We start from the raw sequence: 13,701 nt of genomic DNA, 5'->3' as shown, positions 1-13,701 counted from the left end.
GCAATAGAAATTTAATTTAATTATCAGCAGTTTTTTTACCTCTTTTGAACATGTTTGTGAGAGTTAAAAACAACGTGTCAACAGTGTCCAATCTGGAAAGTTATGTTGTGACTAGAAATTGCAATCAGGCATAAATCTGAAACCACTCCTCCATGCACCACTGTGAAGCAATAAAAATATGGCTTGATGGTCCCATAAAACTTTACAGAGGGGATTTCTTCACCCTGAGCCTCACTGCCCTCTAAGGCAACACTGGGCCTGATCCAGTAGATCAGATGATTTATTGTTGTGTTGCGTAGAGAAAACAGAAAGCATTTATTCATGGTAGTCTGTTAGCTATGCTCTGCTCCGCTTTCCAGCAAGTCAGTGTAGCAGCCGCGACTTCTCACAGCAATGTAGTCTAATAGCTGCTTTTTCTCTTTTCACCCCTCGGAGCTGCCTGGCTGCTATCGAGTCCAGATCAGAGTCAGCGCATGCACATGTGAGTGGAAATCCAAATACAGCCACGTGCAGCCCAGTTCAACTTTGAGTTGACAGTACAGTGGTGAAATGACTATAGTTCCTGGCTACAGTTCATACAGAGTCTACTTTCTCTCTTAGTTTATCATAATAACTCTCCAACACTTATTCTAGACTTTGTTTCCATATAACAAACACTCTTCCCCACCCCTGACGCTTTGGTCAACGTCAAAGAGAAATAACTCAGGGGTGCATAATACCTCGTTTGTGCAGTTCACTGTTCTGAATTTCTTATACCCAGATTGTCCATTACTTCTCCATTACTCTGCCACAGAGATTATAAACAAATATGACAGCCGTGATGGTCCACAGGCGAATTAGGCAGCTCAGCAATGGGCACAATGTGTCACATTAAATCCCTGGTTATTGCCAGGCTTCCAGAGAGCAGCATGTATGATAGACAGCCAACAGCAAAAAGGTGCTTTTAGGCAAGCTCACAGGAATGGCTCTGGTCTGTTGTTCCTTCCCTCCCACTCCCATTTAATACCTTGCTCCTTTTGTCCTTCGGAAATCATATTGTTTGAGATTGCTTCCTCTGAGAACAGGAAGAGGTAGTTGAGGGAAGGAGACAGAGGCTGCAGCCTTTCTCAGAGCAGGAAAATGTGTGTGTGTAGTGTACGGCATGCAAATGCACATTTAATGGAAAGTGATTAAAGTACATTAATATTAAAGTGCAGGCTTCTAGGACATTCATATAAAATATCTACTTCTAAAACATAACAATTTGTTAATCTTTAAAATGTTGGGTACATTTTGATGCAACTGTAATATAATATAATAATCATAAGTATGAAACTGTGGGCTTCCCCTCAAACAGAGCTTGGAGATCCCCGCCTCCCAATAACTAATGTAATAACTAATGTTTTTTCATTTCTATTCAGAGTCTCCCCTGAAGCTGTATGGAGGCCCCCTGGGGGAGCGCTTCCTAAAAACCTCTGATATAACAAATACTGTATTACATCTAGAATCATATGACTCTTTATGCTAATGTAAAATGATCATAGATTAACTTTAATTTAGTACAGGGGAAGGTGTATTGTTACCAGGGTCTTCACAGGTGAGGTAAGCCTTTTGTCACCATTAGCTGATGAGAACATGGTCGTCTGATTGTGCAACCTCCTGCTATTGTGCTGGCCTCTCACTCCTTTCCTCCAACTCTCAGCCTGTTTGTGATTTACCTCCAGTAAAGATCATCAGCTTTATCCGATGAAGTCTTTGAGCCAGTTCCCTGACCTGCTACACTAGCTGACGATCCAACCTGTTCTCCAGTCTGACGTTAGTGAATATTAGCTAGTTGCTGGAAAACAAGTGTCAGTCCACAAACTCTCCTGTGCTATGCATTGGCAAATCAAGCCTTGGGCATGGATAGAGGTTGAACAGTTTCCTCTCCCACATGCTCTCATGGAGGAGGGTTTCCCCGCCTCTCCACGTGCCACACACATCATAGATGAAGAGCACAACACTCTGATTTTCCATCTTATTGCCATATATACACCTCATACAGAGACAGAGGGAGGGGAAGAGACAGACAGCAGGACAGATGGTCATGATCATTTAAACCATCTCTCTCACACACATAACCAATGTCAGCCAGACAATTCAAAGCCTTGTACGGTGGACAGTAGGAGTGACTCTATTGGGGAGTGGAAGCAAGCACTCATGGAGAAAGATGACGGGTGGTAAGAGGGAATATTGACTCCCTTTTGGCTTTTTACACTCTGTGATTGTAGTGACTATGCTGTATATCCTTTTCCAACCTGGCACACCATTAACATATTTGTGTTAGAAGTGTTTTAAGTTCTAACACCTCTTTTTAGCAATGTATATGTTTTCTAAAACCTTGCCAAGTAGGGCAGTAACTTCAGATGTGTGATGTGTTAGAAAATAGAAATACCTGTCAAACTGTTAGTTTCAGACCTCCTTCCTTAAGTTGTAACTCATCTGACTCATCTGATCTCTAATCACATAGTAAAAGCTGGAAGTAGACATATACACACACAGAACGTACAGATGTCAGAGGTCAACCCTGAATGGACTTTGATGGGTTTTCTTAACCTCTCAATGATGGGGGTCATTTTGTGGCATTCACAAAGCTGTCTGGCAGGCTGCCTTATAGGGTCATTCTCAGCTGAGACATGCCAGCCTGTCACTGCTATGTTTGGGGCTCACCCAAACTGTCATTAATGCTAGAGGCAAGGGGTGGGAGCACACACACACACACGCACACACACACAGTAGATATGGTGAAATCTGTTTAATGCTCCCTGATAGATCCAGATAACAAAGTGGAGGAGGTTTTCATCACTGCAGAGGGGACAGTGAACATCAAAGCTGTTTCTGTCTTTGTGAGTGAAGTCTGCTGGTGATGTGCCACAGGCAAGATGGACACTGTGGAGCTCTGGCCAGGTCACAGCACTAAAAGGACAGAGTCTCCTAGCTTTGACTTGCCCCATGGTGTCTTGTTACCCTCTCTGTCTGACTGTTTGTCAAGCATGATTTGGAAATGGATTGTGGAATGTAAACACACATAACATTTAATCATTTTTTCTTGAAACAACCTCTGTATTTACTTTAACATGACTCCTCAACTTCCTCTGAGATAGAGTTCTGTGTATCTCTCTCTCATGGGAAAATCGTTGTTCTCATGCCACAGCTTCCAGTCCTCTAGCAATTCACAGGCAGAGAAGCTATTTATATACATACGATGCCACATCAACACACGCACAGGTCATTTCATCACCAGTTCTACTGTTTCATTATGACTGATCATCTGAATTTCTCTTTTCCCCTTTTCACCCCTCTCTCTTGCTCTGTCCATCCTCTACTCTCCACCTCAGTGTCATCACCTTTTCACCTCTACCATACCTTCCCTTTCGTCTTTGTGTCTCAGGTGTGTGTGTATTCAGACTGTAAGCAGTGATGGGTGACTGGAGTCTGCTGGGGAATTTCCTAGAGGAAGTCCAGGAACACTCCACCTCAGTCGGGAAGGTGTGGCTCACCGTCCTCTTCATCTTTCGCATCCTGGTGCTGGGCACAGCAGCTGAGTCCTCCTGGGGGGACGAGCAGAGTGATTTCCTGTGCGACACACAACAGCCCGGTTGCACCAACGTGTGTTATGACAGTGCCTTCCCCATTGCCCACATCCGCTACTGGGTGCTGCAGATTGTCTTTGTCTCCACACCATCCCTGATCTACATGGGCCATGCTATGCACATAGTACGCAGGGAGGAAAAGCTCCGGAGGAAAGAACAGGAGGAAAGGGAGGGGAGAGGGGAGGGTGGGGGAGACCTGGAGGGAGAGAAGGAGTATCTGCAGCAGAAGGAGAGTGGAGGGGCGTTGAAACCTGATGGGAGTGGCCGTGTTCGTCTGAAAGGTGCACTGCTGCAGACTTATGTGCTGAGCATTTTGATCCGAACAGCAATGGAAGTGACGTTCATTGTGGTGCAGTACATGATTTATGGGGTGTTCCTCAGGGCGTTGTACCTTTGCAAGGCATGGCCCTGCCCCAACCCTGTCAACTGCTACATGTCCCGCCCCACAGAGAAGAACGTCTTCATCATCTTCATGCTGGTGGTGGCCGGTGTGTCTCTGCTGCTCTCTGTGTTGGAGCTCTACCACCTGGGCTGGAAGAGCATGAGGAAGTGTGTACGCAAAAAGAGGGCACAGAGGAACAACCACAGAGCTGTGACAGTGGCCATGTCTGCAGCCTTGGAGCCCAACAGCCCACCGCTGCCCTCCGCCTCCTGCACTCCCCCTCCAGACTTCAGCCAGTGCCTGGCAGCCCCAAGCTCCTTGAACCCCATGACCTCTGTGGCCTCTCACCCCTTCAACAACAGGCTCGCGCTGCAGCAGAACTCAGCCAACTTGGCCACTGAGCGGCATCACAGCGGTGACAACATGGAGGATGAGGAAGATTTCCTGAGGATGAGATACGACCAGGCAGCTTCCGAGCTGCCCAACAGCTGCTCCCCATCACCTCTGCTGCATTCTGGCTTCATGAAGGATAAACGCCGCCTGAGCAAGACTAGTGGAAGCAGTAGCCGGGTTCGCCAAGATGACCTGGCAGTTTAGGCTCACAACCAGAGAGAGTGGCTGACAGCGGGGAGAGGAAGGAGAACTGAACCTTCAGAACCAAACAAAAGGGACAGAAGGATCTGTTTAGTAAAATAGTCTGAGTGTTTTTTTCTGAATGAAGGAGTCATAAAGTGAGAACAGGCTGGCCATGTAAACTCTGCAACTGAAGCCTGACACTCAACTGTAGAGGACAGACTAAACGTCCAGATTAGAAAGAGACAATAAGATTTGTGATGGACCATGAAAACTTGATATGTGAGAGGTCTGTGACCAAAAAGTTGTTCCAAAGCTCGAAAAACTGACAACTGAACTGCAAAAGAAAATAATTTCGAAATCAGAACAGGGTAACAGGTGTGATACCTGGCAATTGCACATTTTATGTCTTAGTTAAACCAGTTCAAGCCAAAAACGAAGCGCAAATGAGAGACAGAGAAAGAGAGAGAGACAGAGAGGGAGAGAGAGAGAGAGAGACTATGATGTGCTTGGCTCGAGATGACTTAGGGAATCATTTCACTGTAAAGCAAAATATGACACACATCTCAAATAAATCTTTAATCAGTTGTCAAATATATTGTGGCTTTAAATAACAGTTTTTTTCTCCCACTGCAAAACAATACAAGGTGCATTAGCAAAAACATGAACTTAATATGCAATAAACTGTGAAGCTTGCCATGGTATAAATTGGATGTTTATATACAGCACTTTTGCAATCAATCAATGTGCCTTAACAAGAATGGTGTGATAAAATATATATTCATACATGTATTTCCAAAAGCCACGGAAAAAGATTGCAACTTAAAATGAAATCATCTGCAGACTAACTTTATTGCACTAAAACTGCAGGTCAATAAACATAATAAACATTTCCTTCAGCAACTCAGAGCTCCACAACTGAAAAACAAAGCAATTTGCAATCTAAGAAAGTGTTAGTAAAATTGTTTGCATTTGTCATATCAGATGAAACGTTAATGTAGCCTGTTTTTGAGGAGTTTCCTTTCAAAATGGGTTTCAAAGAAAACAAAAAAGGAAGTCCTGGTTGAATGCTGGTTATAAGGAGATCCGGCCACTGGGTGGCAACATTGCACTTATTTTATTCAGTTTCTCTCCTAGAGCCATTGTGTAAATAGTGAATTTGTTCCAATGCAATGTGTGTTTCAATTGATGTCTTTGAATGTATTTGATGTCATTTCTACTTTCTTCCTCTTACTGTACGCAGAATAATTGTACAGATTGTTTATAACCACAGTTTTTGAATGAACATCCTTTGTAATCGGGGGTTTCAGGTGTCATCCTAGATATATAATACAGAAAACAGCCATTTTTGTAGAAATAGAAATCTCACACATACCTTTACGCAATAAATGTCATCACTTACCCATCACTAATCAATAAATGATCAACTGTTCAATCACCTGTATTGTCATGGCCTGTACTTATTTCTTGTTCTTCATATCATCTGGCATTTTTGTATGGCAACACATGAAAGGGAGAAATCGGAGAGATGAATACCAAAATCAAACTAATAAAGCAAAATTCAAGATGATATGTTATTACCAGCTGCACGCTGATGAAGCATGATAGTACCAAGCAATCTCTGACACCAATCAAAGTACTTTTAGTCATCCAGAAGAAATATATACATAGATGAATATTTTCTTGAATTTTTACATCAGCATCACATCAAGGCTTGTATCTGACAGCCTGTGGTCGTCAGAAAGGCCCAGCAGGAGACAGATTGGGGAAGATGGAGAGAATTTACACAAACAAAGACTGCTTTACCATCTCTGCCAGGAAGTTGAGCATGAGTATCCAGTTTGATCCATCACAAGCAGAAATAGGGTGGAAGCTGCAGTAAATTAAGCTATTTAGTTTATTTATTGCATTTCAGATTCACAAGTGCAAATATTCCCTAATTTCTTCATTACATTATGCTGAATAGATCAGATATTTTGAGTTACAACTGTAGCAAAGATGGTGATTATATTTATTTAATTTTGAGTGATGTAAAACAGAGGAAAAACAACAACAAACAAACACATTTAAGCTACTGGAACCTACAAATAGTTGATGTTATTTACATTATGAATAACTTTGATGATAAATCCATTTCTGTAAATAAATCAATCTTAATTGACAAAGTGTTTTAATACCAGATCTAACAGTTCAAGGCTGTATAGACTGGACTTCTAATGAGAAAAAAAATCATCTGTGTAAATATTCATATAATAAAAAAGAAACAGGTAAACATGGTTTGACTTTGGAGAATTCGGACTGGAAGTTGCCAGCATTTAAGTTACTGTAATATGTGATACGAAAAATAATTCAATTCAGCAGTAAGTATGCACTGATAAAAGTCTATACTTCTTTCCAGAGTTTACCACTAACTTCACTATGTCATAACCAATGAGAATCATTTTTCACGTTATAAAAAAAAGGTACAGTTTGTATCTGCAAAGTTTCCATAGTGACCTGTTTAGAGGGATACCTTCTTTAACGTTGTCAACAACAAAACATTTTCCCAAACATTTCACAAATCTATTCTAATAGCAAGTTACATCAAGTACAGAAACAACTTTTCTCTGAGAGAGTAAGAGGATCGTTCTTTTAATATTACAGAAAATAGAAAGGTATTGTCAGAAAGTAGAAGAAAGATTAAATATTTTGAAGAGTGTCAATAAATGATTAGGAGTTGCATGGAAGGCCAAGACTTCTGGACTCACAGCCCACAGGTATGTTGTAATGAGAAATAAACTCCTTATAATTAAAATCCTCTATTGAGAAACTAATAAAACAAAAATTGAATTGCGATTAAACCATTGATCACAAAATATAATAATAATAATTCTATCTTTATATCAAACATCCTTGTTGTTCCATACAATGCACTTATGTGGAGCAAAGTTGAATTTAATATTACTGTACTGTGCTGTAGTTACTATTGAAAAGGAATTAAAAACACCAAAATTATTCATTCCAAAACTGAACTAGGGTTTTTGTTTTCTTCAACCATTTAGTCTTAAATATGAAATGTATAACTCATAAATTCCTTTCTTTAATATAATGTGTGTGTTTGCTTTTTAATTAAAATGGAAGAGAATGTGTCTGCAAGTTAACGTCAATGGATGGGGAAGCATATATAGGGTTATTTATAAAGATCTTCTGCTTTGGCAGGTTCAGACTTTTAATGACAAGTTTACAGAAGCCAGGTGAACAGTTCCTCACTGTGGAGTTGTAGTGCTGGACCATTAAAGGTAGAGGGCAGCAACACACTCCCTTGCATCTCTTCCACCATCAATCTTTAAGCAGAGAAAGAAAAAGGTGCGTTCACGTTTTATGGTAGCATAAAAAGTACACTGGCTAAAATACTTTGATAAAACACATTCAAGAGTGACCTGCTGACATCAAATGACCGAGGAAGAATATTTTGTAAATAAATCAAGGTGTGAACTTTATTTACACATGTAGGCCTACACATGGGCTTAAATGGTGTCACAATGAAGTCCATGCCAGACTTTTAACATTTTTCATAAAATATCTTGATTTTATATTCTAAAATATACACAAACTAATGAATACATGTTCAATTGAGAGATACATTTTGTTTTATAAGAAGTTATTGTCTTTATGGTCGAATTCGACGTTTTTACAAGTAAGAACCTCATAGTTATGATAACTCCGATATGGAAGGAACGCAACATGACGCTGTAGTATGGATGTCGGGAAATTGAGTTTTTTTAATCTCGTGGCTTTCAGCTTCTACATCATTGTCCACTAGCCTACAACTCCCGACATGCCGTTCGGCGTGAACCGGTGGAAAGAGTTGCCGAATGACAAGTGAATTTACTGAATGCTGTGTTTTCTAATCGACAGTGACAAAATAACTTAATTTGACCTCCTGTTGGTTAAAGTAAGTAGCTGCTGCCTGTGTTGTCATGGCTACACGTAGTTTAGACTTCATGTAAACTCATATCGTTGTAGTTGCTAGATGTGAAAGAGTTAACGCTAACGTTAGCTGTGAGCCGAGTAGTGTTTACCTAACGTGCTTCGGCTGGAAAGGGTAAAGCAATGTTGGTTGGGTATGTCGTGTTATCTGTAGTGCGAATAGACCTTTTCTTGCAATATTTGGTTGATGTCGCAAACTAGTTTACTTTAACTTAATTTATCTGTGAGAGATATAAATATAAGGGGGAATATTGAGTAGATAAGACGTTACGCCCCCTGAGGAGATCATTGCACCATCGAGTGTTTTACCGATTAACTCATACAGCTGTGCTTCTCGTTTTTTAGCCTTCCGTCTGTATAGCCTTTATGTCAGACTAGGGATCTATCTATCTAGATTTTCGATCTAATTTGTGTTGGGTGCTTACTGTGCGTCACTGCTACTAACTACACCATCAACATCACTGTCATCATTGGACTCAGCAGCAAGTTGCATTTTTTATCAGTTTAAGTAGGTTAGTATACAGTAACTACACAGTAACGTTACAGCTAAATTGTTTAATAGATGACAATGACTGACACAACATTAATTGTTTAATAATCGTTTAGGAAATTTCACTGTTTCAAATTTGTTTTGTTTTTTTGTTTTTTTTGGTCGTCTGTTAAAATTAATGTCTTTAGACAAATGATGATTGACTGATCATGAAAACTAATTGTAGCTGCAGCCTTTCTTAATGCCACAAGCAAAATTAATATTTCTGTTAATGTTGTCATTATGATAAATGTCCTTTATCTTCCTCTTGATAATAACCTGAATGTCCAAAACTATTTTGTTCACAGCGCAGCCATGAGGACTCTTTGGACCAAGGTAGGTGTGTTTGGTTCGATGTCCATGGCTTTTGGCTCATTGCTGTGGTCACAGAAGAAGACTGAGTCGGACCAGGTTTTTTCCAGTTGCTCCTCTGCTGACACAAATCTCGCTTCTCCCTATGAACTGAAACTTGTCCAAGTCCTTTTCCGACATGGTGCTCGAACTCCGCTTAAATCAATACCTGATGTGATAGAGGTAAAACAGTTTCCTTCTTCTAAAACTTGTCTTTAAAGAGGCATTTTGTCACATAATAACTTCTTTGTCTGGGCACATTTACTTCATTAAAGGCTCAATGGGTGCCAGCCCTGTTGGAGCCTCCAGCGCACACCCACATCAACCATGTAGTGACAGATCTTCATGGTGGCCCCAGGCCCCCAGCTCCTGTAGAAGACAGCTACCGGAGAAACATACTGACCGTGAGTAGGTTTGCTTTGTGGTGTTGAATTCATTTAGACAAGAAAAGAGCTAAAGACATATTACGGTGCACCAGCATGTGCAGTTGGTTTCTGGTAAGAGACTTTGTGGGACAATAATGAAAAGCATGATAAACATGTTTTTAAAAAAGCTTTAATGTATTGCAGAGGAATCTTTAAAATGGATAAATTGTGCTTTTTGTGATTTTCTGTCATTTATATACTGGTATGTATGTATAAATGTATGTAAATGTACAGTATAAATGCTCCTTGAAAATCAGAAGCCCAGGAGATCTCAGTACAAAAGGATCCAGATGTGTTACAGATTTTGGATTCAATATTTTTCATAGAATGTATATTTGGGTGTTCTTGCTTTCATACAGATGTGAAGCACCTTATGTATTGATGAAGTACCTCCTATTCATTGTAAGCCTCTCTCCCTCTAGTGGACATTAAGGGGCACGACAAAGCCTACATACAACACTGAACCGGGTACTTCATTCACTCACCTCCTCTGTATAATACTGCTGAACTGTTTGTAGAGCTTCCCAGTGGGATATTGCGTCCCATCTGCCAAATACTGTGTCCATGGAAATGTTAGTTTCCTGTGCTTAGTTAGCTGCTTCACTAAAGAGGTTTACTGCACTGGATTTAGCTTAGAAGACTAAATCCCACAATATGGGTTCCTGCCATCCTTACACCACATTGAGTTTAAAATCCTGCACGCAGGTGTGTGTCTGTTGCGCCAAGTCTGTGAATACACCTTGATCCTGTTTGTCAAACTTGGCAGGGTGGTACATTCCCTGGTCAGCTGACAACAGTGGGCATGCAGCAGCTGTATGAGCTGGGCAAGAGGCTGAGGAGGAGATACATTGAGGAGACTGGCTACCTCACCCCCACCTTCAGTCCAGCTGAGGTCTAGTAAGTGTTGCACATCATGATAGGCAACATGAGCACAAACACTTGTCTGTACGATACAGTTTTGATAGATTAGGATAGTGAGTGTAGTGCAGAGGGTATCAGCCTAAATTCATTACTATTTTCAAGTTGGCTGCCTTCCATGACCTATTTTTTTTTCCATTTTTAGTGTGCGCTCCACTAACATTGTGAGGACCATTGAATCTGCCAAGTGCCTAGTCGCAGGACTCTTCCAGCAAAAACAAAAAGGTTGGGTAGGAATCCATATGTGCATTATGTTATTTATTCTATTCTGGATCTCTTCATTTTTTTCTAACTTTCTGTTCCACTTTGCATAAAGAAATTGTACCTATAGTAACAACGGGGGCGGAATCTGAAATCCTGTATCCTAACTACCATGGATGCAAGCTGCTCAAAATCCTTGGCAGGTATGTGGAGTATATTTTAATACCAATCACACCAAGCTTCAAGCGTTCCATGGACTCGCCACTCAAAACTGGAATTTTGAATGTGTTGTGCAAAATTATAAGCAGAGTTGAGATCCCTGTGACAGGTTGTCATAATGTATCTGTGTTTTGTGGCTGACACGGTGTGTGTTCTGTGCAGCCACCGTTGGGCAGAGTCGTCCACTCTGCCAGACATTGCAGCGGACCTGCAGAGCATCCAGAATGCACTGGGCATCGCTGCTCACCAGCCCGTAGACTTCATCCTCATTAGGGACGACATGGTTGCCAGAGAGGTGACACTGCCACATCATTATTCATATGACTTTTTATTAGGTCTCACCACAAGCCATCATAATATATACAACTATTATTAAGGCTTGTCTGACCCGAAGCTACAACCACACAAGCTGCTAGTTATGTAAGACAAAACTAAACAACGGAATTCATTAAGTTGTGGGAGATTTTAGCCATTAAAAAAAAACAGTGTTACAATGGGATGTGAGCTTTAATATTGACAGTATTTACACTTAAAAGCCACAGTTGAAGATCATTTAAAAATCAATAAGTAATTTACTCCAATTAAAATAATAATTGCATAGATGAATATGCAGAGATCAAAGGTAATTAATCACTGGGTGAGACACTGAGATTGTTTTGGTTTTTTTCAGCGTTGAATCATTAGGATAATATCAGACTGTAGAGGATATTTAATAGGTGTTCAAATAACAACCTTATTATTCACACGGCGAGAACATGACAGGAGAGACGTCTTGACTGACTGACTCATCCTTGCTCATACCCTCTCTGATTTAGGATCCACCTGTTATCATTTACAGCCCATTGAAACTTGAGACAACGTAGAGCAACACATGTCTGACTTGGAGCACCCTGGTGGTCAAGTGGTTAGACACATAATCACAGCGCCCCTGGTTCAAATCCAGCCAGGGACCTATGCTGCATCTCTCTATCTCTCTCTCTCTATCTCTCTATCTCTCTGTCCCTCTCTCTGTCTCTGTCTCTGTCTCTGTCTCTGTGTTAAATCTTAAAAAACAACAAAAAAACACGTCAGACTTAATACAGACATGGTCAACTTTAACTTTTTAACTTTATAAAGCTACAGGAAGATTTTATTTTCATGGTTAAAAATTCAAAGTTAAGAGTAAGATGGCAAATATCTATAATGTATGATGTGTTGCGCAACAGCTGATACTGACTGTAACAATTTTCTGCACAGACACACGGCCTCCCCTGCCCACCAGTGCTGAACACCTGGAGAAACACAGTGGAACAGAGAGCTGTGGACATGATGTGCCACATCTATGAACCCAGCAAGAGGTTTGATTAAACAAAGGCAGCAGAGGAGGGGCCTTAAAAAAAGAGCAGATTTTAGTTGTATCAATATTCCTCTCATCAGTGTCAATAAGTAACATTTTAAAGGGGTTCAATGGGACCACCTTTAACTCTTTTGCTGTGTCTGTGACAGGGAGAACTTGCAGCTGTGTGTGGGACCCCTCCTGAACATGTTGTTATTCAACATTGAGGAGAAACTACAGGGCACGACTTCAGAGCCAAACAGGTTAGACACCTCAGGATAGAAACGGTCATTTCTTACACAAATGTGATTGTATTTAAAGGTCCAATATTGAAATCCTCTCTCAAACAGGAAGTTGTTCTTGTATTCCGCACACGACACCACTCTGATACCCTGTCTGATGGCTATGGGGATTTTTGATATGAAATGGCCTCCGTATGCAGCTGATATCACTCTGGAGCTGCACCAACACCGGCAGACCAATGAGGCCTTCATTAAAGTGTCATACTTAGGCCAGGTAGGGGATTGAGAATGTGTCCCTGTTTATATGACAAGCTAACATTTTTCCCCTGTGTTTTACTGAACTTTACTGTACTTTTCCCTTCTGTCTGTAGGATCATCTTCTTCCAGGCTGTAGTGGAGTCTACTGCCCCCTGCAGGAGTTCAAGCAGGCCCTGTCAGCATACTCCCTCAGCTCTGAACTCTACCAGTCACTTTGTAACAGCACAGAGGGCATGACCGAGCCCTGAACCTTTAACAAGCCTTCACATGTGAACACAGTGCAACCCATGGCATAAACTCCGTCACCACGCATCATGAATTCAGCATCCTTAGTAATCACTCCATCCAGCAGACTGCACCAGCAGAAACTTTTTTTAACACTGGATTACAACCATTTTTTATAGCAATCTTGTAGTTTAGATCAGTCTTTCAATTTTGCAATTCATCATCCATGTAACCGTGGCAGATGAATGTTCCGTTTAGATAAATTAGTTAATTTAATGGTATATTGACAAGTGTATGTGCAGAATGATTTTGCTATGCACACTATACCTGATATCAGATGCTAAGTGCATAGTTGTCTGTCTGCATGCACTTAATCTGTTTGGCTTGATAATTAAAACTGTTATTTTTATTTTTTGTACTGTCTCTTAATTCCATAAGAAGACCAGAACCAACAATGTGTTGCATACAGGCAATGCAAGAGTT

At 40.8% G+C, this 13,701-nt stretch overlaps 2 protein-coding genes across 3 annotated transcripts; both read left to right on the top strand.

Moving 5' to 3' along the window:
• The first annotated feature begins 3,438 nt into the window (after positions 1-3,438).
• On the top strand, positions 3,439-4,601 carry gja5a (gap junction protein, alpha 5a). Of its 2 annotated transcripts, XM_053329055.1 has the most exons (2): positions 3,439-3,824; positions 3,873-4,601. In XM_053329055.1, exons 1-2 carry the CDS (start codon positions 3,439-3,441, stop codon positions 4,588-4,590), a joined length of 1,104 nt encoding a protein of 367 aa, XP_053185030.1. In that variant the 3' UTR covers positions 4,591-4,601. The 2 variants fall into 2 exon arrangements, with proteins under 2 accessions (XP_053185030.1, XP_053185029.1); XM_053329054.1 differs by having other exon boundaries at positions 3,439-4,601.
• Positions 4,602-9,379: 4,778 nt separating this feature from the next.
• On the top strand, positions 9,380-13,701 carry acp6 (acid phosphatase 6, lysophosphatidic). Its single transcript, XM_053329050.1, has 10 exons — positions 9,380-9,598; positions 9,691-9,819; positions 10,607-10,737; positions 10,904-10,983; positions 11,075-11,162; positions 11,341-11,473; positions 12,415-12,515; positions 12,664-12,756; positions 12,844-13,009; positions 13,107-13,701. Exons 1-10 carry the CDS (start codon positions 9,380-9,382, stop codon positions 13,239-13,241), a joined length of 1,275 nt encoding a protein of 424 aa, XP_053185025.1. The 3' UTR covers positions 13,242-13,701.

This window comes from Scomber japonicus, chromosome 11 (genome assembly GCF_027409825.1).
Source record: "Scomber japonicus isolate fScoJap1 chromosome 11, fScoJap1.pri, whole genome shotgun sequence".
Lineage (NCBI taxonomy): Eukaryota > Metazoa > Chordata > Actinopteri > Scombriformes > Scombridae > Scomber > Scomber japonicus.
The sequence above is the reverse complement of the archived record's forward strand: the minus strand, read 5'-3'. Positions and strand labels throughout refer to the sequence as shown.